The sequence below is a fragment of the Rhinatrema bivittatum genome, chromosome 2 (assembly GCF_901001135.1).
Source record: "Rhinatrema bivittatum chromosome 2, aRhiBiv1.1, whole genome shotgun sequence".
In the NCBI taxonomy this organism is placed as follows: Eukaryota; Metazoa; Chordata; class Amphibia; order Gymnophiona; family Rhinatrematidae; genus Rhinatrema; species Rhinatrema bivittatum.
The window spans coordinates 528,410,690-528,436,201 of NC_042616.1; the positions used below are offsets into that span (position 1 = coordinate 528,410,690).

Here is a 25,512-nt window from a genome sequence, read left to right on the forward strand (position 1 = left end):
CCACTGCCCTGGAGTAATGGTATTCCCTCCCAGCTCTTAAAGCCTGCAAACAGGTCAGGTTTTCAAGATATCCCTAATGAATATGCATGAGATAGATTTGCATTCCCTGCCTCCATTGTATGCAGTTGTATCTCCTACCTATTCGTTTGAGATATTCTGAAACTATGACCTTTTGTGGCCCTCAAGGGCTAAGAATAAATACCACTGCCCTAGAGTAGTGGTTCCCACTAGACCATCACAGGCGATGCGCCAGAAGGGAGGCAACCAAAGTGCAACCGCTGGGAAACAGAGCGGGCTGTCCTCACCTCTGAGGAGCTCTGCCCTAAGGCTCCTGCTGCCTGATCCCATGCCCAGGAGGGGAAGATCACAGGCTTAAGAAACCCAAACTGGTGCAGAGAGGAGGTGGGGAAGAGTGCGGCTGATTTGCCACCACAAGGAAGCTGGTGCTGAGAGGAGGGGGAGATCGCTGCTGCCACCAGCACCTCCATCAGCTGCTGCTGCTCCTCCACACGACCAGAGGCAGCAACAAGCAGGGTGATAGCCCTGAGGGGCATTTCTGGCCCCTGCTGCATGCGCTCTGGCTGCCCTGCAGGCCTGACAGCCAGGGGAGAAAAACTGCACACAGGGAGCGGGGGTCAGAGGGCAGGAAGGAAAGGGCCATAGTGGGATCAGCGCTTAGAGAGATGTGGAGAAGGGATCACAGGGAAGAGAGGGCAAGAGGGAGAGCATAGGAATGAGAGCACCTGGGGAGGAGGGCAGGAGGGAGGGATATAGACTGCTCGGCCCCTTATGGGGCGCCTCAGACGTGCTGCTGCAGCCTAACGTTTTCCTGACATGTTTGTATTCTTATCGAATTAGCCCTGTGGTTGATGTTCCCGAAATGTGCTGTATTCTTAGCCCTGTTGATTTCTTTTAAGTTGAGCCCTGCCATTGATAGATATCAGTTTTTGTCGTTCCTGAAGGCTCCTTCAGACTGCGTTACCTTTCAAATATGTTGCACCCCGCTTTGGGTGAACTTCTTATCCAAAAAGGTGGGTAATAAATCCAAATAAATGAATAAAAAGGACGTTTGGGATGGCGCCACGGGGAGAGGAAGGGGGGGAGGAGCAGGGAAAAGGGGGCGGGAAGTGGGGGAGAGAACAGGAGGCAAAGCACTCAGGAAAGGGGGGGAGGAGCACCCAGAAAGAGGCCATGGAGGAAAGGCAGGAGGGGAGGAAGGTGCACAGGAAGGAAAATATTCAGGAAGGGGCCTCAAGGGGGAGAGAGCCAGGGAAGGGCACTCAGGAGAGGAGGAGGAGGAGAAGAAGGGAAGGTGCCATGGATGGGAGCAAGCAGGGCAGCAGGAAAGGCGTTCATGGAGAGGAGAGGGGGGCAGGAGGGTGAGCCCTCAGGAAGGGCTCACAGGAGGGACAGAGCTAGTGAAGGGGCTTCAGGGATGAGAGCGCTGTTGGGAGCGCACTCAGGGAAGGGTCGGTAGGAGAGGGAAGGCACCTGGGGCAGGGGCCATTATGGAAGTGGGGAGCAGCAGTCATGTAGGGTTATAAAGGAGAGGGCAGGAGGGTAGAAGCACAGTTTGTATCATACAACATTTCTGTTTAATGTAGGTTTTATACGTTACAAATGATTCAGGAGTGCATGTTATTACATGGATCAGTGTCCCGTATGGCATTTAACCGTACATAAAAATTAGAGATCTGTGGGGTCCACATTCTCTAAAAGGTTGGGAGCCCCTGCCCTGGAGGACAGGCAAGATAGGGGAGATATGAGAGACACTTAAATACCTCACAGATGTCAATGCACAGGAGGCAGGGCTCTCAGTGGGAAGGAGACTCTGGAATGAGAGGCCATGGGATGAGGATGAAAGGGGAGAAACTGAGAAGTAATCTAAGGAAATATTTCTTTACAGAGAGGGTGGTGGATGCAAGGGACAGCCTCCCACTGGAGGTAATGGAGACAAGGACAGGATCTGAATTGAAGAAACCATGGGGGCAATCCCTACCACTCCTTCAGAGGATCTCTGAGGGAGTGGTAGGGATTGTAGAGCTGAGCAGTTGTGTGGTTGGGCAGACTAGATAGGCTGTATGGTTTTTTTTTGTGTCAGCCTGTTCCTATAATACTAGCCATTTACTGGAGATGTGAAAGCCAACAGATGTTCCAGGAAGGAGGTTTGAGGATAAGTGCACTCGACTTACATTTCATTATATAAATGATCTTCTTGCACTGGCATTGTGCCAGTGCAAAATGAGAGAGAGATGCAGTTCTCCTTCTGAGTTGGTGAAAATTCATCAAGGGCACCTTGAAAGGATTTATATAGTAGCATGTTGCCCCAAGTCTGAGTCCCATCTTGTTTGGCTATATGACTAAATCATACCTCTATTCAGCTGGTAAAGACTACTGTTGCACCTGTTGTGGCTATGGTGACTGTAGCCCATTTTTCTCCATTAGTAGCAATAACGGCACAGCTTTGCCCCATGCGGTATTGCCGCTACCTGCTGGCACTGATGTCAGATTAGTCCAAACAACTGGGCAAGTTTGTCATTGGCAGTTTGGGCCTGTGCAACTTTATCTCATCTATGCACCAAAGCAGAAACATTCCCTTGCCCTATTGCTTCACAGGACCTCTTCATAGCAATAATTCTCAGACATGTTCAACAGGTAGAAATAGCAGAAAAGTAGAGATGAGGTTGCTGAACCACAGAACCTCGAGCAAGGAAAGTGAGAGAAGTTGCATTGATTAGATATGTCCTGTAGATGTGCAGTATATAGCAGGCATTGTGGAAGCTAATAAAATGAAATAAAGCAGTGAACAGTAAAATATACTGCAAAAGAAAATGGCAAAATGTATTCAGCAAGCTCCCCAAGTATTTGATACACTGTTGGCCTTTTATTTAATTTAAAAAAATTTATATATTGCCACCTTGGCCAAATAGGTTGCCCAAAGTGATACACAAGAAAATAATCTATCTTTATATATATATATACATACCATATATATATATATACATACCGTAAGATGGCGCCGGCCGTCCATTGCTCCTACCATGTGACAGGGGCCGACCAATGGCACCGGTAGCCCCTGTGACATAGTAAGGGCAAAGGCTATCGTGCCATTTTGAATACTGGCAGTCAACGGCCCAAGTGCAGGAGATCGCTCCGGACTCCCGGTGGACCACCAGGGACTTTTGGCAAGTCTTGGGGGGGAGGGGGTCAGGAGGGGGGGGGGGGGTTGTAGTTAATTAAATTTAAAGGGTTGGAATGGGGACAAAAAAACCATTGGTTGTAGTTAGTTTTTATTTTTGGTTTTTTTTTAATATTCGCTCCATAAGACGCACAGACATTTTCCCCCACTTTATATTTATACATATATATATATATATATGTGTGTGTATATATATATATATATGTATATGTACCAGTACATGAACATCGGTATATAAAAGCTCTTAAATAAATAAATAAATATTTTTTATAAATATTTATTTATGTGTGTGTGTGTAAAAGGCATGTGTCGGTCGGTCACGTTGTGTCTGTGGACTCAACTGGCACCTGGAACAGTGTAAGGTGCACTCTGCAGGCACACGCAGGCTGTTATCGATCAGATAACCCATGCAATGCTGGGTAATATTCGCTCATATGCTTTGTCTGCGAAGCCCTGTGTCTTATTCATATTCATTACGGATATCCTGAAAACCTGACTGGCTAGTTGTGCCGCCAGGAGATGGTTGGGAAACACTGGACTAGCGGCATGTAGGAAGTATATGGTCATGGAAAATCCTTAGCAGAGCAAAATGAATAGAGCGCCCAGTGTGTTCCAATAGGGAGAGCGTGGGTCACTTTAACAGTGGATTTTATAGCCATCTGGAAAAAAAAACCTGACCCTGTTTGCTTTCAGCTGGCACTGATGAGGCAGTGATGTGTAGGCTGAGATTAAAACTGTATAAGAACAGTGTAGCCCTATGTTTTATTCTTTTCTGAAAGAGAACGATAGGGGTGCATTTAGCATAGAAAAGTTAAAAAAAAAAAAATTCCTTCCTTTTCGCATATAAATTTCTTTTTCTTCAAAAATGTTCTCTGCATGAATGTAATTATAGTGTGCCAGTAAGTAGTCATTTATGCCTTTATGGAACATAGAATGCTGTAAATGTCTCCTAATAATAAAGCACTTAGACTCCCTTTCTCTGTACATTATTTCACACCTCGGTTCTTGCATCTAGTTTGTTTTTCATACGTTTTCCCAAGTGCAAGACCCCCTTCCTTTTTTTGGTCCCAAACTTTCACTGGCACATGCCCGTGATTTTCGCATAGCCCAGCCCGGTGACAGTCCGCCTTGGACTCCTTTCCAGTTTCTGCCACATTACGTTTTCTAATGTAAGTATAGGCTGCACTGGATACTGTTGTTGTGTGCTGAGAAAAATAAATAAATAGGAATTGTGAGAGGTAAGTGACAGGTCGAATGTTGCTTTTTCGGGATCCCTCAAACTAGAGTGGCCAACTTCACCCTACCCCCCCTCACCCTTCTGAAGAACCATTTCCCTTAAGCACTGCAGCAGTCACCGGCCCCAGCTGAATCCCTGCCCCTAGCCTCACCGGCTAGTAGTCAGTTAACAGGTATTCCAGACAAGATAAACAGATGTTAAGGAGGGGCTGCCTGCGGTCCTTTCACTTTCTATTGCTCCAAAGCATGGTAAAAGTTTTGTTTTTGTTTTAGCAGCAGAAGACTACAAATGTGCTTAAAGTATTTCTGTACAAATTTATGAATTTTGAGTTCACGTTGCTTTTTGAATCGCTTATTTATTTGTCTATTTTTTTACAGCATCAAAATGGTGCTAATGTGGACCAGCGGGGACACCTTTAAGACAGCTTACTTCATTCTGAACCCAGGCTCCTTTCCAGTTTCTCCGTCTGCCGGGCTGCTTCAGGTCTTGGTGGACGTGGCCATCCTCCTGCAGGTTTACTTCTACAGCGGCTTCCCGCAGAAGCCAGCGCCACACACGGCGCACCCGACCAGTGCCAAGGCCCTGTAGACTGGACGGCTCCAGCTCGGTCCGTCGGGTGCCAACAGGCCTCCTGAAACTGGCACGACAGCTTCACGTCTGCAGCTTGGACTTGTAAATACTGCCCCTCCCCTCTCTGCCCGCCCCCCTTTCCTTTTGAAAACTGCAAGCAGGCAAAGCCGCAAAAAATGCGTTTAGTTTTGCAAAGCCTGCTTTTGGTATCTGGATGATGTTTTAAACAGCTTGTGTGGTTTTTATCTTTTGAGTTTATCCAGGTCATATTTTTTTTTTTTTGTTGCATTAATTCCTATGGACCATGTATGACTGCATGTATGGGTATGACATAGAAGGATGTGTGATGTGAGAAATAGATCATGGGTCGCTGTTAGATGTAGAACTTATCAGAGGTTCTAGTGGCACAATAAGAAGCTGATTCTCCGTGGGATCTGGCCCTGTGATGGCTGAATTAGGCAGCTAGCCTTAGCTGTACAAAGGTGGACAGCCCCGTAGGTGTTCTGGGGAGGGGAGGACTTCAGTGAAAATCGCAGGCTGCCAGTGCTAGCCGGCCAAGCATCGCCACGTAACTGGGAGCAGGCAAATAGCAATCCTAAATCTAGCCGGCTAAGCGTTAGCCAGTTAGAGTAGCTAAATGTTTTAGCCCTAACCTAGCCACATAAGTTGTGGCTGAGCATTAGCCTAAGCATAGCCAGTTAAAAATGTAGCTGGCTGTCCTCCAGGCCCGGCTGAAAATGCATCACTAAATGAAGCCGACCTGTCCGTGCTACAATTCTCTTCTTACTTGAACTCTTAAGATGGATTCATGGCCTCATGCGCTTGTTAAGGATGAAGTACGCTTGCCATAGACTCCCACCTTCTGCCTCTTTCTGCCCAGGCGCGTGCATCCCACCCCGGTGTAACCCTCTGAATCTTCCTCTCTGTGCCAGACCACCTCCCTCCCCTGTATCCCATCCAGGAGCTGTCCCCTCTTCTCTTATAGTCTCTCCCATCCCATGCAGCCCTTCCACCCTCTCTCAGCTCCTATGTCCCCGTACAATCTTCCTTCTCCTTTCCCCCACCCCCCTCCCATATTCCTCGGGCCTCTCGCTTCTCCTCCTAGGCCCCACTGCCACCTCCTTCCTCCCCTGATTGCAGCCAGTGATTCTTCTGCGCCTCTCGCTTGTGCCAGGGTCCTGAACCATGGCCAAAGGCGCTTCTGCTATCTCCTGCCTCCTGGGCCTGCCAGCTGAGAAAAATGCACTCACACCCCCTCCCCCCCCCCCCCCCCCCCCCCCCCCCCCCCCCCCCCGTGAGTAGCTGAGTGTATTTTTGAAACGCCCGTGCATACATTAACACGTGCAGCTTTATTCCTGATTTAATAAGGAGTTCAGTGCTCCAAAAATGTGCACACAAATGGAAGTAGAACTGTGTGCACATATTTAACGTTCCTCCGTGCAAATCCCATGTTAATCAAAGTGTACTGACTGCTATTCCCCAGTGCAGAGAGGTGCATGGGCTTTAACTCCTGGTTCTAACAGATCTCCTCCTCCTGGAGCAGCTCCAAACATACACACACACCTGTTCATTTGTATTTGGTCTTTTACTAGCCATTGCAATGGCTTCATAAGTGATTCTAAAAAACCCCCAACACTATGCAGCCCTCTGATACACAAATGCACATTACACCTAATTGTGCAAAGTGCTCACACACACAAAATATTAACTTATTACTTATAAACTATATATATATATATATATATATATATATATATATATATGCAATTTTTTTGTTTTTACTGATAGTGAAACCTTTTAAAATTGAACTGATTCTTTAAAAACTTTTACTGGAGGACTGTACATCTATTAATTTAGCTCTTTCGAATTCTAACCCTAATTATGAATTTTAACCCTAATTATGGCCCTGATGCAATAACATGCAAGCTTTACTTGCACGTTAAGAGTTAACGCCCCATGCCTTATGTTAATAGTAGGCTAATGCATCAGGAGTAAGAAAAGCATGCTAACCTAAAACTCTGTGCACAAAGACACACAACATGCGGAAAATATGATTTGTGCACATAAACAGTGTTTTCTGTGTGCAGCACACCATTTATGCACAAAGTGTGTTCTCTGTGCATAAAATATGGTGTGCAGCAAATTTGATTTGTGCGCAGATCCCGAGTCCAGGAGCCCTGCACCACAAACTCAGGGGTTCATCCCCAGAAACTTTACTCCACCTCAGACCATCAGTTGCGTTTCCAGCGATAAGAAAACCTTTTTCTTCCGCCCTCCCCCTCACAAGGCCCTGCTGCTCACTGCTGGGTCAGTGGGTCACGTTTTCCTTATCTGGGCACCCTCAGCAGTACCCATTGGTCTTGTGAAATGAAACCAAGCTGCAGAGCAGAACATGGGACATGGAGACGCGTAAAGGAAAATGATAATATATGAGAAGAGGTCACATCTCTTCAGAGCAGCTAAATACGAGAAAAAGCTGAGAAGCTGTCCAGATCCTGTGCCCGGGTCCTGGGTCAGTTGTAGTGAGTCGAGGACTCGATTTTTGGCGGGTCCAGGATGCCAAACCAAATAAAAAAATTAATAAATAAAAAAAAAAGCTGAGAGATTTCATGAAAGCTACACACGGGTTGGTTGAGAGAAGTGAGGCATGAAAAATTATTTTAATGAAAGGTGTTAACTATTTATTGACTTCTAATTAGAATGATTTAAAACTGATGTTAATATGTCTTTTTTGTTGATGTTGTTTTGCATAGATAGCACATGCCAGTGCTGTAAAGAAACGAGTTGCCAGTATAGTAGTGTAATGGCATTCTTCCTTTTTGGGAAGTTCTCATCGCCAGTCTATGCAGAACACAGAATTTAACAGGTGGTCCCTACACAGATATGCAGCTGTGTGCCATAGTTCTACACTGCATCCTCATCAAGATGGAATATTGTGCTTCGACGTCGTTTAAACACTAGAGTGATGCATAGCACATGGTGTGATGGGGAGGGGGGGGGGCTACATTTGGAAAGGGTTTCCCCTCCCCCTTTTGTGCCTATTTGAAAAACCTTATCAATGAGGCCTATAGGGTGGACACTAATCATGGCAGGATAATTGTTTTGGCCATTACCATAGTGGCAGTGGCCTCCTTATTGCATGTAACCATAACTTAAGTATTTTGTGGTAAATTAATGATACTCGCCTGTTTCTTATACAAGGGGGTTTCTTGGAAGCTCATATATGCTTGTGGTCGCACCAAACTTTGTAGACCTCTACGGGGATGCGCATGACTTTTGAATCTTTTAAGTGTTTGTAATGATTTCCATTTAGAGCTGGCCAACACTGGAATGCCTCATGCAAACTATTTTGCTAAGAGTTGTGACTTCCGTAAGCAGTGTAGGGTTTCAGAGTTAGGCTGACAACAACAAAAAAAAACCCCCCCAAACCACAACCCCCTTCCAGCTAGCCACCGCACATCTTTAAATATCTTACTCAGGAATAGTATTAGCTGGTGTGTGTGAAAGGTGGCTTGCCGTGAAGTGCCATGCTCGCACTGCATCCCTAAGACTTCATTTGCCAAAAGCGATCCTACAGATGTATCCATCCTGGAGGGGACCCTGAAAGGTCTATTCTCGTCACTTCTCATGTGTACCAGTACCCTGAAAAGAGAACTTTTACCCCTTCCGCGCACGCACGCAGACACGAACATGTCTGGGATTTCAAGACCGTGCAGGGTGCAAATTAATAGTCCTTTGCCACAAGTAGAGCAGTTTACTTTCAAATCATTGTTTTGTTTTGGGTGGTTTTTTTTAAGCCACTTCTGCACCCTGGTAAGAAATCTGTATTTTTTTTTTCCAAGTAAATATCACAGATATCATCACACATGGATGAACCAATAACAGTCCACAGTTCTGAAGTAATTTTATGACATTCTTCTGAAATATGGCTGTTTTTGAATTTACAGTATACACAAAGACTGAGGATGCGTACAAGCATAGCAAATAAGTGTTCAGGAGAGCTTCTTAAGGAAATGTAAAAATGACTCTAAAGTAAGCTTTATTGACACACTGCACAAAGGGTATAGGTCTCTTTTTAATGGAAAGCTGCAAATTTTTTAACTGTTAAATGTATTGAGCAAGCTCCCTTGTGCTGGCTACTTCAGTGGAGGTAGTATTTGTTTGCAGAGAGCTTCTCTTATAATTATTTTGTACGTACCGTGTATCATAAATATGAATCTTTGTCACATTTTCTTTGTCATCGTTTTCTGAAGTGAATGGTTTATGCTGCAGCTCAGCAGCTGTTGCAGAAGCTTTGATGAATTACCCTGCAGAGGTCAAGTGCCGTTCACGTTTGTGCGCCTGCCACTGTGCTGGTACCTGACTACGGAAGATATATCTACCCTGATGAGTGTTTTCTTCTCCTGGCAGGAGGCTGTGCAGATGATTCCCAAGTCTGCAGCAAATACCAAAAGATGCCCAGCTCCTTGAAACATTTTGTACCTTTCCGAGCCTGTGACATTATCATTATAATGATTTGTATAGCTTAATACCAAATTCACACAGTGTTGAACAGATGCACGTATTGGACAGTCCCTTGCTCCTTGGAGCTTATGGTCTAGACAACACAGACGAGACAAAAAATACAGTCAAAAACAAATGAGAAGCTCTAGGTTAAGAATGAGCCCATGACTGTGAACAATTAAACCAGATGGGTTACAGGTGGAATTGAGGAAGGGGATAACTTGATGGGGAATGTGCTAATGAGCTCTTAAGCTGGTGCCATTTTATAATTCTGCAGTATGGAGGGTGGCAACAATTCGGCTGGAACACCTCTTCACCTTTCCACTTGTCCCGAGAGTGTTTGAAGTTTGGTAACATGCAAGGGCCTTCCTTTCATCAAAATCACCTCTGAATTGGGTCGGAGAAGCCCGCCGAGTTGAAAAGGGAGGGCCACCAGCTCCTCGCGTTGTCACTCATTGCTGTGTTTTTTTTTTTGTTTTGTTCTGTTTTTGGGTTTTGTTTTTTTTTCAATTAAATTGTACATGCGTTCTGTGTTCAAATGCTTTGTCCAGGCTAAAAGAAATGGAGTATAACATACAATCTTTCTTTTTATTGCAAAAAAAAAAAAAATCCATTATGGTATTCAGTTGCTAAGCAAATTGAATGTTATACTTACCAATAATATATGTGAACATAGTGTTTGCAGCTGTACGAATTGTGGACTAAATTTGTACTGCTAGGCACAAGCATCCGAAAGTGTTACACGGTTTATGTTGGTATCACCTTTACGATGGGGGGGGGAATAAATATATATATTTTATTAAAGCAAAGACATAATAGGGAAGCTAAACCCAAAAGCTGGTTGATGACACTTGCTTTAATACCCTGCCGGGACGAAATGCAAGGTATTCTTGATCTTCTTTGTCCACGGTGCATGTTAATGAAGACCTGTGGTACTTCGTACAGTGGGCACCCTCATTCCTCTTCAGCTTTCTTAAAAGTGTAAGGCGCAGTGGGCAGGGGAAGGGAATAGGTTGCCATGTGAAATGGAACCACCCGGCCGTGCTTGCCCTCGCCTGCTTTATTTTGCATTCTCGGCCCCCTGGTATACCTGGGCAGCATTAGAGAGCTGACCGGTGATGCTGGCATCTTCTTAAAAAAAAACAAAAACCCACAGGGACACACCGTGCAAAGGTGTGACAATGCTTTGTCTTAAAATTCACTTAGATTTTCTGTCCCTGTCGTGAATTCTACCTTAAGATATGAGGTGGGGAGGGGGAAGACGCTTTAGGGGCTTGCCCTTATTAGCATTTTAGTGCCAAATGGGAGGTCCAAGTTTGGATCCTCAGCCTGCTGGGGGGGGGGAGAAGTCTTGGGTGTCGCCCAAGTTCGTTTGATCTCCCACGGTACCATACTATCCTATCTAACCGTGCTACACGTCCCCAGGAAAGCATTTTAACACGACCAGCTTTTGGATCAGCTTATGTGAAGATGGTGCTTAAATAAAGCAGCGCTACTAGAAGACTGAGAGCAATGTATATCAATTTGGTACTCCCATTTCTGGCTGCTTACCACAGAATAATGTATAGCGCTGTCAATTTGGAAGTATGGATTAAAATGATCAATCAAATCAAATTGCTGTAGTGTGCAAAAAGCGCATGATAAGGAGCCATGTTGAGGATGGGTAAAATGCATTCTGTTTAGGACTTTCCTTTATTAAAACTGAAATAAAGATTTACATTTTTCTAAACCTGGATTTGTTATCTTATCCTCCACGTGCATTGCTGCAACGCAAAGCTGTGTGTGTGGTTTGTTGTTTGTTTTGGGGTTTTTTTTTTTGGGGGGGGGGGGGGGGGATTGAGCAGGAAGCAAAAAGGAGAATTGATTGGGGAGCCCTTGGTGAAGCTGAGGGGCCGATGCGATGCAGTGCGCTCAGCCGAGTGCACTGTATAACCCGCAGTTGGACGCGGGGGTGTATAGGTGCTAATTAATCCCAATGCAAAAAAAAAAAAAATGCGTCTAAGATGCACATTTTTGTGATCAGAAATTACAGAAAAAAAACAGCTTTTCTGTACTGCCTCCTACTTATTTATTTATTTATTTATTTATTTAAGTTTTTTTATATACCAACATTCAGGACGATAGTCCCATCATGCTGGTTCACAAGAAACAGGGGTGCAATAATAATAAAACTTTACAATTTGAACAATAGTGCAGAAAAAGCAGTTACATATAACAAGGAAATCAATAACTTGGAGTGAGAAGGAAAATGAAGATCAGATAATTATATATAAGTATAGATAGCATTGAATAAATAACATTTATTAACGTTATTACTAGCGAAGCGTGTTGATTGATGGGAGATTAAATAATGTTGGAGTTAGGAAATGCCTGCGTGAACAGCCACGTCTTGAGTTTTTTCTTGAATGTTGAGATGCTGGGTTCCATTCTAAGATCCGGGGGAATGGAGTTCCATAAAGTTGGACCGGCTGTGGAGAATGCCCGATCTCTAAGCGTGATGTGTCTGGTAGTTTTGGCTGGAGGTACTTGAAGTGAACCTTTGTAAGCATCTCTTGTCGGTCTTGTAGAGTGGTGTAATCGGAGGGGGATATGGAGATCGATTGGAGCTAATTGATGGATGTTTTTGAAAATGGTGAGAATGGCCTTGTAGATTATTCTGAAGTGTATGGGCAGCCAATGAAGGTCCATCAGGATAGGGGTTATGTGTTCTCTTCTCCTGGTGTTAGTGAGTATACGGGCGGAGGCATTTTGGACCATTTGCAATGGTTTGGTGTGTGATGAGGGGAGACCTAGCATGATGGTGTTACAATAGTCCAGCTTTGCGAAAATGATTGATTGTAGAATCGTTCTAAAGTCATGTGTGTGGAAGAGAGGTCATATTCTTTTCAGCACTTGGAGCTTATAAAAGCAGTCTCTGGTGGTTTTGTTGATGTTGGCTTTCAGGTTTAGGTGATTGTCAATTAGAACTCCTAGGTCTCTTACTTGTGTAGTATTTGGTACGGTAGGATGGGTGAGTGTGAGGGAGCTGTTTTCTGGTGTGATGAGTAGAAGTTCCGTTTTTGATGAATTTAGTATCAGGTTGAGACTTGTGAGAAGCTGTTTGATATTTTGGAGGCAGGTTTCCCAGTGAGACAGAGTTTTTGCGAGTGACTCTTCGATGGGGATCAAGACCTGGATATCGTCTGCATAGAGGAAGTGTTTGAGATTGAGTTCGGTGAGAAGTTTACATAAGGGTAACAGATAAATGTTGAACAAGGTAGGAGACAGGGATGAGCCCTGAGGGACTCCTACTGACGCGGGGTGAAGAGAGGATTCTTTATTATGAATCTTAACCTTATATCCTCTGTTGCTGAGGAAGGTTCTGAACCATGATAGGGCAGTGCCTGAGATACCCATGGCTGTTAGTTGGTTGATGAGAAGGGAGTGATTAACCATATCAAATGCAGACGAAAGGTCGAGTAGTATCAGAAGGAAGGCTTGTCCTTTGTCTAAGCCTAGGATGATGTGGTCAGTCATAGAGATGAGGAGGGCTTCTGTGCTTAAAGTTTTACGGAATCCGTATTGTGATGGGAATAGAAGGTTATTATCTTCAATGTAGTTTGAGAGTCGTGAGTTTACCAATTTTTCCATTATCTTGGCTATGAATGGGAGGTTGGCTATCGGTCTAAAGTTGTTAGAATCGTTTGGGTCGAGATTTGGTTTTTTGAGCAGGGGTTTGAGTGAGGCAAGTTTGAGGTTGTCAGGGTAGAATCCTTGTGTAAGGGAGCAATTTATGATATCTGCCAAGGTTTTGGAGATAGATTCTGGAATTGATAGTAGTAGTTTGGCTGGGATGTGATCTGAAGGGTGAGAGGAAGGTTTCATTTTCCTAAGAATTCCTTGGATCTCAATGGATGAAGTTGTGTCAAGTTCTTCTAACCGAGTGTAGTTGATTGAGGGTTGAGGAGTGGTTAGTGGAACAGTGGGGTTCGTGGGGAGCTGTGATAGAAGAGTATTGATTTTGTTGCTGAAGAATAGAGCTAATTCTTCCGCTTTCGATTGAGCTTGGTCATGAGCAATCTCTGGTTGGTTTAATTGTGTGAGGTTGGCTACATAGCTGAAGAGGGCTTTGGCATCGAATACAAGGTTGTGTATCTTCGAGGCGTAGTAGTCCCTCTTGGATCTTAAGGTGCTTGATTTGTATTGCTGCAGAGATGATTTGTAGATTGAAAGGGTGTTGGTTCCTGGGTTTTTGCGCCATTTAGCCTCATTTTGTCTTAGTTGGAGTTTGAGCTTTCTTAGTTCTGAAGAGAACCATGGCTGTCTTTTGGAGGAATTCTGGTGTGGTTTTTTTGTAATAGGGGGGCATAGCTTGTTAGCTATAGTTTCGGTGATTGTATTCCATGATCGAAGCGCTGCGTTGGGATCTGTAAGGTCCAGTTGGTGGAGTAGTGGTGAAAGGTGATTGTTAAGGTCTTCTGGGGAGCAAGTTTTCCTGTAATTGAAGGAGGGCGAAGGAGTGCAAGCTGGGTTGGTATCTTTTATAGAGAATGAAGTTGTTATGAGGTAGTGATCTGACCACGGGACCTTAGTGCAATTTGGGATAGATGCGGGCTTGATTGCAGCGTTAACGAAGATCAGGTCTAGCGTGTGGCCAGCTTTGTGGGTAGGTTTGTTAACTAATTGAGTGAAGCCTAGTGCTGTGAAGGCTGTGAGAAGTGTTTCACAGTTAGGAGATAGGGTAGGGTTATCAACGTGCATGTTGAAATCACCTAGAATGATAGCTGGTAAGTCAAAGTTGATGAGGGAGGAGGTTAGTTCGACCAGTGGTGAAGCATCTGATTCCAAGAGTCCTGGGGGAGCATATACGAGAAGGATTTGGAGCTTGTCTGAGGTGAAGAAGCCGAATTCAAGTTTTGAATTGGAATTGGATTGATGTAGAGAGAATCTGAGGTCCTTTTTAGTTGCTAGAAGAATACCTCCTCCCTTTTTTTTTTGACGAGGAAGCGAGAAGAAGTCGTAAGCCTCTGTAGGTAGTTGATTAATTATTGCTGTGTCTGATGGTTTTAACCAAGTTTCAGTGATTGCACATATCTCCGGTTTCACGTCGGTGAGGTAGTCATTTAAGATTACAGACTTCTTCGTTAGAGATTGGGCATTGAAAAGGCTTAAAGAGAAAAGGGTGAGGCCTAGAAGTTGCGTGGAAGGAGTGATCAAAGTTGAAGAGAGGGATTTAAGGTTGTGTTGTTGGGCATGTCGGAAAGAAATTCTTTTAGGTGGTGTATAATGTTGAAGAATTGGAATTGTGAAAAATGGGGCCATTTGTAGGGACTATGTTGCGAGGTTAGAATGATTAAGAAGGAGGGGCTATGTGGAAGTTGGAGGCTTGTATGTGCAGGTTTGATGAAAGCTAGAGGCTTGCAGGGGATGGTGTATGAGTACTTGAAGCTTGCAGGTGGGTCATGAAGAGTGCTAGAAGCTTGTAGGTGAGGCTGGATGACTGCTGTAAATTTGCAGGTAAGGCTGTATGAATGCTGGAAGCTAGCAGGTGAGGCTGGCTGGATGCTGGATGCTTGCCGGTGAGGCTGGCTGGATGCTGGATGCTTGCCGGTGAGGCTGGCTGGATGCTGGATGCTTGCCGGTGAGGCTGGCTGGATGCTGGAAGCTTGCCGGTGAGAATGGATGAGTGTTTGTAGCTTGCATGTGAGAATGGATGAGTGTTTGTAGCTTGCATGTGAGGATGGAGGAGTGTTTGTAGCTTGCAGGTGAGGCTGGAAGAATGCTGGAAGCTTGTAGAGGAGGCTGGAAGAATGCTGGAAGCTTGCAGAAGAGGCTGGATGAATGCTGGAAGCTTGCAGGTGAGTCTGGATGAATGCTGGAAGCTTGCAGGTGAGGCTGCAGGTGAGAAGGGTGAATGGATCGAGGTTCGGGTGCGGAGGTAGCGAGGTTGTACGACTGGCGTTCTGACAGGGTGAGAGTCTTATTGTAGGTGTCTGTTACGACGCTGTAGAGACTGGGATGGATGAGGTTGGCTGAGAGGGGCTTTTATTCCATACGGCTGAATCGGTAGGCTCCGTACCTTTGCTAGCTGCTACCTTTGTTGTAGATTTAGGTTATTCCGCGGGTATGGCTCGGGGCCTACTCGGGGCTCTACGAAGGGGCGAGACAAAGGGGCAGGCCCCTTTGTCGCGCTCCTTCATTGCTCCTTCATTGCGATATTTAAGTAGGAGGAAAAATCTTTCATAAAGTAATTAAAAAAAAAAATAAGCGCCGGCAAAGTTGGGTACAGGAAACGGACGCTCAATTGACAAGCGCCCATTTTCTGAACCCCTGGATGTGCGCCATTTAGGAAACTGACGCCGATAAATTTGGCGGAAGGCCGATGCTCTCGGGCTCCTGTTATCAAGGAGGTGCTAGGGGCACGCAACCCCTAATTTAAATATTGCATGGCACCCCAGGAGGGGGGGGGCACCTGGGGGCGCGTTGGGAAAGCGGGCGCCGAGTGGAGCAAAAGCTTCAGGCTGCCTGGCACTGGTTGAGTTTACAACTTAGTTTCTGCCCTAATGCAGCGTAAGCTTTTAAAGTACTTTCGTTGCATTGATTAAGCAGGCCCTGGTGCATGTTCCTGTGTTAAATGTTTTAGTACTGAGCACGTATCACTTTTCGGTTGATTTGGGTGTACTACAGCGCATGCTACGTTTTGTGAGCCTGTGTTTAAGTGAGTGGTTTGCAAGAAGTTAGCAGCACCCACTACAGCAAACCCATATGGTGAACATTGTGAGATGTCTTTTTCGATAAAGCTCATGAAACTTTATTTTAGAATACTGAATAAGGGAATTTCATAAAAGCTGTCATGGGACATTCTGACAGTGGGGTGTTGGGAGATTTCTGACTAAGAGAAAACAATCTTTAGTATGTCTCGTCCCTAAGAGGAATAACCAAACCAACAATCGGGAGATTTTTATTTAATCTGCCCTTTTTGGATTTTGTAAGAGCCAGGAATTTACCCCCCTGCCTGCACCAGCACCCCCTTGAAAATCCAGAATTTCTTTGGATTTGTTCACAGCTTAAAAAACAAACGTAGATAGGAATGGATGTGAAAGTGTGGTCCTTTAAATAACTTGCATCCACAACAGGAGAATTTTATTATTATTATTTTTTTTTACAGTTCACTTTGCAAGAATGTCGCTTGTGCTTTGTGCAGGCCCATGACGACCGCATGCGTCATCGAGCCTCACTGCCCCCAAGTGTGTAAAGTATTAGAAAGCACCTACCGCAAGCTTTTGGTGCATTTTTTCCATCCATCTTCCTCCGCATACACACACACACACACACACACAACACTGCCTGTACATTGAAATGCAGTGACACCTTTGGTGCTTGAGAAAACTGTGTAAAAATATAAAGACTGGAGAAAGAAAAATCTCAAGATTGACTGTCATTCCAGGCTGAATTTTTTTTTATTCATTTAAATAGATGCTGCGCTTGTTCTAACCAGGTTCCATAAAAACTCCAGTTCTTTTATATTGCTGTTCTTGTTGACAGTAAGCAGCAATTGTAAAAAAAAAAAAAAAATCAAATCTCGTGGTACACGGTGACTGCAACATTGGCAGTCCCACTCAGTAGCAATTCACAGTAGAGCATTTAATTCTGATTTTTATGAGGGAATAGAAATTTAGAATACCTGAGATGTTCTACTAAATCTACGAACAGGGTCTAATAAAAGCTTAGGCATGTTCTGTTCTTATTAAAAACAATTATTATTGTTCTCATTGTTTTTATAAACCATGCCCGAAAAGGAGGCCAAATTTATTTCCTGACTACGGTAGTTTCCTGAAGACTGAGGTAGGTATCTAGTCATCCTGCCGCAGTGCCTGGAAATGGGAATGGTGGGTTAGCATGTGCAATATGGCAGCACCGGCAATAACGCTTGTTCTTTGCTGGTGTTTGCACGCTTTCTTCAGATTATGTGACCCAACCTGCCCAGTTCTCTCTGACTTCCTGGTGTCTGCAGAACCGTGAAATGTCTCAGTGATTCAAGAAGAGTTGCAGCACTAACCACAGCTACGTATCATCTGTGGAGCTGAAGCAAAGGTGCCAACAGCTGGATTTTTTTCCCCTAAAGTTAGTTCTCTCCTCCCTTCCCCTGCGCTTGTCAATGAAAAGGAACATAGAATTTATTTGTCGATGTGGAAGACACTTCCATAGACAGTGATCTGAGTCCACTAAAAGTGAATGACATTTCACTTCTGAGTCTGGCACCAAATTCTCCCTGTTCTGATCACTTCCAATTGTGATTTAAGGTTTAATCTTCAGGGAAGCATATGGTGGGAATTGGCATTTGTGACAATGCAGAATCATGACAAATAAGAACAGGCCTTATTGGGTCAGACCGAGGGCCCATCAAGCCCAGCATCCTGTTTCAACAGTGACCAATCCAGGTTAGAAGTACCTGGCAAGTACCCAAACATTAAATAGATCCCATGCTACTAATGTCAGTAATAGAAGTGGCTATTCCCTAAGTCCACTTGATTAATAGACACTGGGGAACACAATTTTCGTTGACTTAGATCTGACACTTGTTTTGACTAACTTTTGATATCTGAATCCAAAAATGACCCCAGTTTTTCTCTATCACGTCAACTTTTTAAAGTACAGGATACCCTCCCTTTGTCCCAAAAATCATACAAAATGTACATACAAAGGAAATAAAAGAAAAAATTACCTGAATATACTGTTTATGTAGTTATTTTATTCATATAATGGCTATATCTTGTTACTGTGAGTCAAATTGTGTACAAGTAGTAAAGTTCTGCTACCAAACATACATTTCTCTCTCTCTCTCTCTCCCCCCCCAGTGGTGGTAGGCTATGCTCTCTCTCCCCTAAGAGCTTAAAATACTGAAAACGCTATTTGCGAAAACATCTCTCTCCCCCCCCCCCCCCCCCCCCCCCCCAGTGGTCGTAGGTAGGAATTACAACAATTCTGGCACTTACCGCAAAGTGCGAAAAAGTTTCCAGATAGTGCACTTTGCGATAAACAGCCTGTTACCATAAAAACATGCCCCTTTTCCTATCGCATTCGATATTTAGTGCATTTTGATAAATCCAGGCCTAAGATAGGCTGTAGAGAGAAAACTTGACGTGATAGAAGAAAACTAACTGCAGTTTTTAAATCAGCAAGCCTATTTAAGTCTAAAACAGCTGAAAAATCGAACTCAACAGGAATTATGTTTATGGACTTCACCACCAGGAACTTATCCAAACCTTTTTTAAACACAGCTATCTTAACTGCCCTAACCATATCCTCCACCAATGAAATCCAGAGCTTAATTGTACATTAAATGAATTTTCTTTAATTGATTTTAAATGTGTTACTTGCTAACTTCATGGAGTGCCCCCTAGTCCTTCTATTATCCGAAAGAGTAAATAACCAATTCACATCTACCCGTGCTAGACCTCTCATGATTTTAAACATCTCTATCATATCCTCCCTCAGCCATCTCTCTCCAAGTTGAACAGCCCTAACCTCTTTAGTCTTTCCTCATAGGTGTGTCATTCCATCCCCTTTATCATTTTGATTGCCCTTCTCTGTACCTTCTCCATCACAATTATATCTTTTTTGAGATGCGGTGACCAGAATTGTACACAGTATTCAAGGTGCGGTCGCACCATGGAGCGATACAGAGACATTATGATATTCTTCATTTTATTCACCATACCCTTCATAATTTCTAACATTGTCTTTGTTTTTTGTTTACCTCCTGGCACAGTGAGCTGACGATTTCAATGTATTGTCCATTATGATGCCTAGATCATTTCCTGGGTGGTAACTCCTAATATGGAACCTAACATTGTGTAACTACAATATTGATGTGTATACATTATTTCAGAAACACGCAGGCATGCTACCTTCTCAGTTAAGTTTTACTTTTAAGATCTTTTTTAAATTCTTTAAGCAACGCTGGCCATAGTTTCCTGAATTCTAGGAGATCCAGCTCAGAAGAAGTCCAAATTACTTCACACCTACTGGATCTGAAACCACGTTTCATGTCCATGTTGATTATGATGTCACAAATTAAATCACACAGCCTGCTGCTCTATGCGGCCTATCCAATAAAACTGACAGCTGAGGACGCTCACTGCAATGACTTAAAATGAGTTGGAAGCAGCAGGGACATTCCTCAGCAGTTAGGAAAAGAGGCTCATGATGCAAGATCTCAGCCCTAGTTCCAACTGAGTTGAAACGCTAAAAAAAAAAAAAAAAAAGGAGAGGTGGAAAAGGTCAGGTCCAAAAAAACCAAGACAACTCTTCACACTAAAGAAAAAGGTTTTATCGTGCAACTTAGTAACGGTTTTTCTTGTACATTAAAATGGGACATAACATGCTATTCGATCCATTTTAGCAAGGGTGTGCTGAAACTTATCCTTAATAACATGGCCTCAGTATTAACGTGGTTGTTAAAACTGAAAGGCAGAATATCCATGCTAGCTGTTCTGGTAACAAAGTTACTAACATATTTATGAGACTGCCTGCATGTGTATGAGACAGCCTGAAATTCTGTGCATGAGAGACAGAGCCTGCGTGCATGTATGAGAAAGTCTGCATGTGCAAGCCTGCATGTGTGAGAAACTACATGTGTATGAGAGAGAGAGCACGAGTGTACATGTGAGAGACTGCATGTGTGTGTGTTTGTTTGTGTATGAAATTGCCCATATGGATATGAAAGAGTGAGACCCTGCATGTGTGTATGAGAGTCAGAGAGAGCCTGTGTATGTCTGAGAGCCGCATGTGTATATGAGAGACAGCGAAAAACCCTGCATGTGAGTATGAGAGAGAGCAACTATGTGTGTGAAGGGGAAAGAGAAAAAATAAATATTGTGTGGCCTCTTTCCCCCAAATCCATGATAATCTCTGGGTGACTGGAAATCACAAGATACCAGGTATTTATTTACTTATTTTATGGTATTGAGAGGTGGAGATTTTTTAATCCTATTATTTTACATTTTGGGATGTTATTTAATGTGTCTGCTGTTTTGAAATATTTTATTGGTGTTTAGGAAATATGAGGGTGTGTAGGTGTCTATTAGGGCGGGGGTGTGTGTGTGTACCCCCAGTTCATGACAATCTCAGAGTAACAGGTATGGAGAGTGGGGAATTTTTTAAAATCCTTATTAGTTTTAATTACTGGGGGTTATTTGATGTCTACTGTTTTGAAATATTTTATCAATAGTTAGGAAATTTAAAAAAATTTGTACAGGAGCTTCTAATTATTGAATATTCTATTAATCTGTTTTGAAATGTATACTTTTTAGTATGGATATACTATTCTGATTGATTTATATTTCTTGATTGTATTGTTTTGAGGAATAGTGATTTTCTGCTTTTCCATTGTTGCACTGCATACAGAATATGGCTTGTGGTTTCCATTTCAGTTTTTGTGTGTGTGTGTGAGAGAGAGAGAGAGAGAGAGGAAGCGTATGTTGGTGTGTCTGTGTTAGTGTGTGAGAGAGACACAGAGGAAGCGTGTTTGTGTGTGTGTGTCTCTCTCTCTCACACACATGCTCCCTCTGTCTCTCACCAAGCATGTATGTGTGTATGAGAGAGAGCATAATTTTAAGTGGGGTGGGGTGGAGGTGCAAAGCTGTAAGGTTTGTCTAGGGTACCTAATACCCTTGCACTGACCCTGCGGGGAGCACGCCATACAGCCCCTCACCATTCACCCATTTCTTACTTCCCCTGGGTGTAGATTCTGGGGGAACGATGGGATGCAGATGGTAGGATTTCTGGGAATGCAACAGGATTGCCAGATTCCTAGAAATATTAGATCCGGCAATCTCTCTGCCACTCCTCTGGGAACCCTGACGCTGCCTCCCACCTTTCCCAGCATTTCAAATTGCCAAAAGGTAAAAACTCCAAGGTGGACCCCCTCCACCTCCACCCCCACTCTTTCACTGATTTGACCTGTGCAACAGCGTTGGGGGTGGGAGTGGGGGGCACCGCTTCATCGTTAGCCTCAGGCAGCGGATTGCCTCGAGCCGCCCCTGATCCCAGCCAGGGTCTTCGATGAGCTCTGATGCTACAGACACTCGTGCAAGCACACAATACTGCCAGATCTCCTACATTGGGCAGGAAGTGCCCCCTTCGGGAGTGCATCTCCCAACTCTTCCCCACCAGAGTAGGAAACCCCGGCCCAAAGCAAGAGACTTAAATTGGGAGGCAGGGGGTGGCAGCTCCAGGGATGCAACATTCCAGCGCCGGCAAAGAAGAAACTCAAGGATGGGAACGCTGCACCTCAGACCACGGAAGAGGAGGAACAGAGGGAGCTTGTCGTGAGCAGCTCATCGCTCAGTCTATTCCCTGCTTGGCAGCGGGACGAGCAAGCTTCAACTCTCGGGAGATCAGCAGCAAATGGTCCTGGTCTGTGAGATTTGAGGTTACTTCAGTGCAGTCCCGGCATTGAAGAAATGGAGAGAAGCCTGCTGCCTGACGGGCTCGGCTGCTGGAGGGGAGTGGGTGGTGATATGGGCAGTGGCAAGATTAGAAAGCAGATGCTGTGGCAACCCATGAAGGAAGCAGATGCTGGGAAAGTGGGGAGAAAATGCTGAGCAAGTGGGGGGCAGGCATGTTACTTGGGGGGGGGGGGGGCGGGTAGCCAATACTGGAGAAGGAAGGCAAGGGGAGCAGATGCTGGGGAAAGGTGGGAGCAAGAATCAGTGGATGATTAATGGGGAAAGTGAGGGAGAAGAGGTAGGGGGCCAGATGGAGGGGAAGAAGAGTGGAGACAGGCAAGAGACAAATGGTGGAGAAAAAGGGGGGAAAGGCAGGAGGGAGATGATGGGCAAGGAAAGGGAAGTGGCAGGGGGCAGATGCTGGTGAAAGGGGGTTATGAGGCATGGCAGATATGTGGGAAAGGTGGCAAAAGTCAAGGCTGATCCGTGGAAGAAGTGCAAGGCAGAGACTCGATGTTGTGGAAAAGGGGAAGGCAGAGGGGACGAATGCTGAGTGGAAGGGGATAAAGAGGCAGGGGGATGGGTGCTGGTGAGAATGGATGCTGGGGAAGAAGGAAATGAAGGTTTGGTGGAGATAAGAATGGAAAATCAGACATGGACGAGGGATAATGTGGAGGCAGAGAGTTGAGAGATAAAGAATAGGAAAGAGACATGAGGTGAAGGGAGTGGTATGGGGCTGATGGTGTAGACGCTGGGGAAAGAGGCAGGGAGCAGATGGGTAACAGAGAGGGAAAGAGAGGGTAGATGGGAGGCAAGGAATGTGAAGAGATGGAAAAGCAGTAATTATAGGGATGAGGTGAAGGGGTTGGGAGACAAAAAAAGGAATGGAAGTGTTGAAGAGAGGAAAACAAGAGGAAGGGGGTAGGCGAGAGAGCTGAGATGTGAGAAAAGCGATGACGAGAGAACGGGTGGATTAAAGGGGAGATGATGGACGGCAGCTGAGGAGAGGACTGGGAAGGGAGGCAAAGTGTACCGGCGACCAACCCGGAACAGGAGAGGGAGAGGACTTGGGATGTCAGGTGAGGAAGAGAGGGCCCTGGATCTGGTGGTGGGGCTGGAGGAGAGGGGGAGACTCTATTGAGGTAGGGGAGGAAAGGATTGAAAATCCAAGGACAGACCTGAGGAGAGGAAACCATGCAGAAAGGGAGAAGAGAGCAGAGAAGAACAAGAACGTGTTAAAATATTCACTCAAAGAGAGAAAGAAAGGAGGAAGAGAGAACTGCAACAGAAAAGAGACAGGGAGGAAACCAGAAGGAATGAAGAGGTAGAGATGAAACTAAGAGAAGATGGAGAACAAGCAGAGAATATGAGGATAGAAATAATGCTGCAGACACACAGATTAGAAAGTTGTTTATTTTAATTTTGGCAAGGATTTCCTGCCTTTTTTTCTTCCTGTACTACGTAGCCAGTCTAAGTCAAAGGGCCCCCAGAGGTAGGGGGAACAGTGGTGATCCATCCTTCTCATCCATCCCTGTTGTCACTGCTGTATATAAAGTTATTTTCTAGATCCACGGGTGGCCAACTCCGGTCCTCCAGGGCCACAGACAGGCCTGGTTTTCAGGACATCCGCAATGAATATGCATGAGATAGATTTGCATGCACCGCCTCCACTGTTTGTGGCTCTCGAGGACGGGAATCGGCCACCCCTGATCTAAAAGGACCAGGGGAGGGGGGGAGAGGAGCCTTCCCTATGCCACGTGCTGGAGATCTCCCTCTTAAATGTTGCTTCCTCTTGGCAGCTCTGGTACTGCACATGGGTACTGAGAAGACACCAGTGGCATGCGATCAGGGCCTTCAAGGGATTCACTGAATCCCTGGCCCTACTTGACTTTTTTTTTTTTTTTTAGCAGTGTCATCACTACTGCCTCGGGTACAACTCTCTGCTCCTTCTTTTATCAGGTGGAGCCTGCGGGGCCAATGGAAGCTGACAAAACATGCAGGGGCCAATAGCAAGGAGCCAAGAAGCAGGAAGTAGCATGGAGGTGGAGCCAATAGGAACAGCATTTCCATCCCATCATCAGTGATGTCAGTATAGTAATACAATACGGGGCAGAAGGTGGGACCGTACTTCCATCTGAAGCGGACATCCCACATGTTTTGCTGCTTGAACGGTGCAGAGCAGAAGGCAAGGCTTCCCTGTAGGCCATGCTGGCTCTGTCCTGTGGTCCATGCAGCGCATAACGCAGAGGCAAAAGAAGATGCAGCACCACAGCAACAGCAGAGCCAGTGTAAGGGTCTCCAAGATCGCTATGTAGCATTTGTATCTTAAAGAGGCTCTAGCAGAAAGTCAGCTTACTGCTGGGGACTTGGGGAAGGGGAGGAGGGATGTTCAGAGTGAGGTTGGGATGGGGGGAGATTTGAGAGTGAAAGTTCTGGGGAATGTGGGAGAGGGAGAGAAGAGTATGCAAGTGAGAATGCTGGGAACTCTGGCGGGGCTGAGAGTGAGAGTTCTGGGGATTCTGAGGGGGTCTGTGAGAGTTCTGGGGACTCTGGGGCAGCCTGAGAGAGTTCTGGGGACTCTGGGGGGGGGGGGGGGGGGGGGGGGCGCTGAGAGTGAGAGTTCTGGGGACTTTGAGAGAGCTGAGACTGAGAGTTCTGGGGGCTGTATGTGAGAGCTCTGGGAGGTTTCAATGTGAGTGATAGGTGTGGGGACTCTGGGGGGCTGCAAGGGAGTAATAATTCTGGAAGGGGTTGTATGTGAGTGAGAGTTCTGGGGACTCTGTGTGGCTGAGAGTGAGTTCTGGGGACCGTATGTGAGAGTTCTGGGGGGTCTGCATGTGAGTGATAGGTCTCGGGACTGTGGGCGACTATATGTGAGTTCTGGGGACTCTGGGGGTCTCAGTGAGTGTTCTGGGGACTCTGGGGGGCAGTATGTGAGTCATAGTTCTGTGGACCCTTGGGGGCTGTGAGAATGAGTGTTCTGGGGATTCTGGGGGCTGTATGTGAGTGATAGGTGTGGGGACTCTGGGGGGCTGCATGGGAGTAATAATTCTGGAGGGGGCTGCAGGTAAGAGTTCTGGGGGCTGAGAGTGAGAGTTCTGGGAGGTCATATGTGAGGTCTGGGGACTGGGGGGCTGTATGTGAGTGAGAGTTCTAGGGATTCTGAGGGGGGCTGTGAGAGTTCTGGGGTCTCTGTGAGGTCATATGTGAGTGAGATCTGGGGACTCTGGGGGGCTGTATGTGAGTGAGAGTTCTGGGGATTCTGAGGGGGGCTGAGAGAATTCTGGGGACACTGGGGGTCCTGAGTGAGAGTTCTGGGGACTTTGGGAAGCTGAGAGTAAGTGAAAGTGCTGGGGACTCTGGAGGAGTGGATAAGGGATAGGGGTTTAAGGGTGAGAATACTAGGGAACTGAGGGGTTGAGAAAGAGACTGTAGGGACGATGGGACTCAGAAGATGATCTATAGCTGCTGTTTCTATAGGAGAGGATGGGAAGTGAGAATAATTTGATTTTCTCTGTTATTTTGAGAAATGTGCCTCTCTAAATATTTCTTTATGGTATATATATAGGAGG

General features: G+C 45.3%; 1 protein-coding gene across 4 annotated transcripts in view; it reads left to right on the forward strand.

Annotated features, from left to right (window-relative positions):
- The window catches only part of SLC66A2 (solute carrier family 66 member 2), a 202,314-nt gene extending 192,172 nt beyond the window's left edge, over nt 1–10,142 (forward strand). For 3 of the 4 annotated variants that reach the window (XM_029590811.1, XM_029590813.1, XM_029590812.1), the window contains one exon: nt 4,814–10,142. In XM_029590811.1, the coding sequence (XP_029446671.1) occupies nt 4,814–5,024 (211 nt within the window). In that variant the 3' untranslated portion in view covers nt 5,025–10,142. The remainder of the gene's footprint in view (nt 1–4,813) is intronic. The other variant, XM_029590814.1, reaches the window with a different exon arrangement.
- The last annotated feature ends 15,370 nt before the right edge of the window (nt 10,143–25,512 follow it).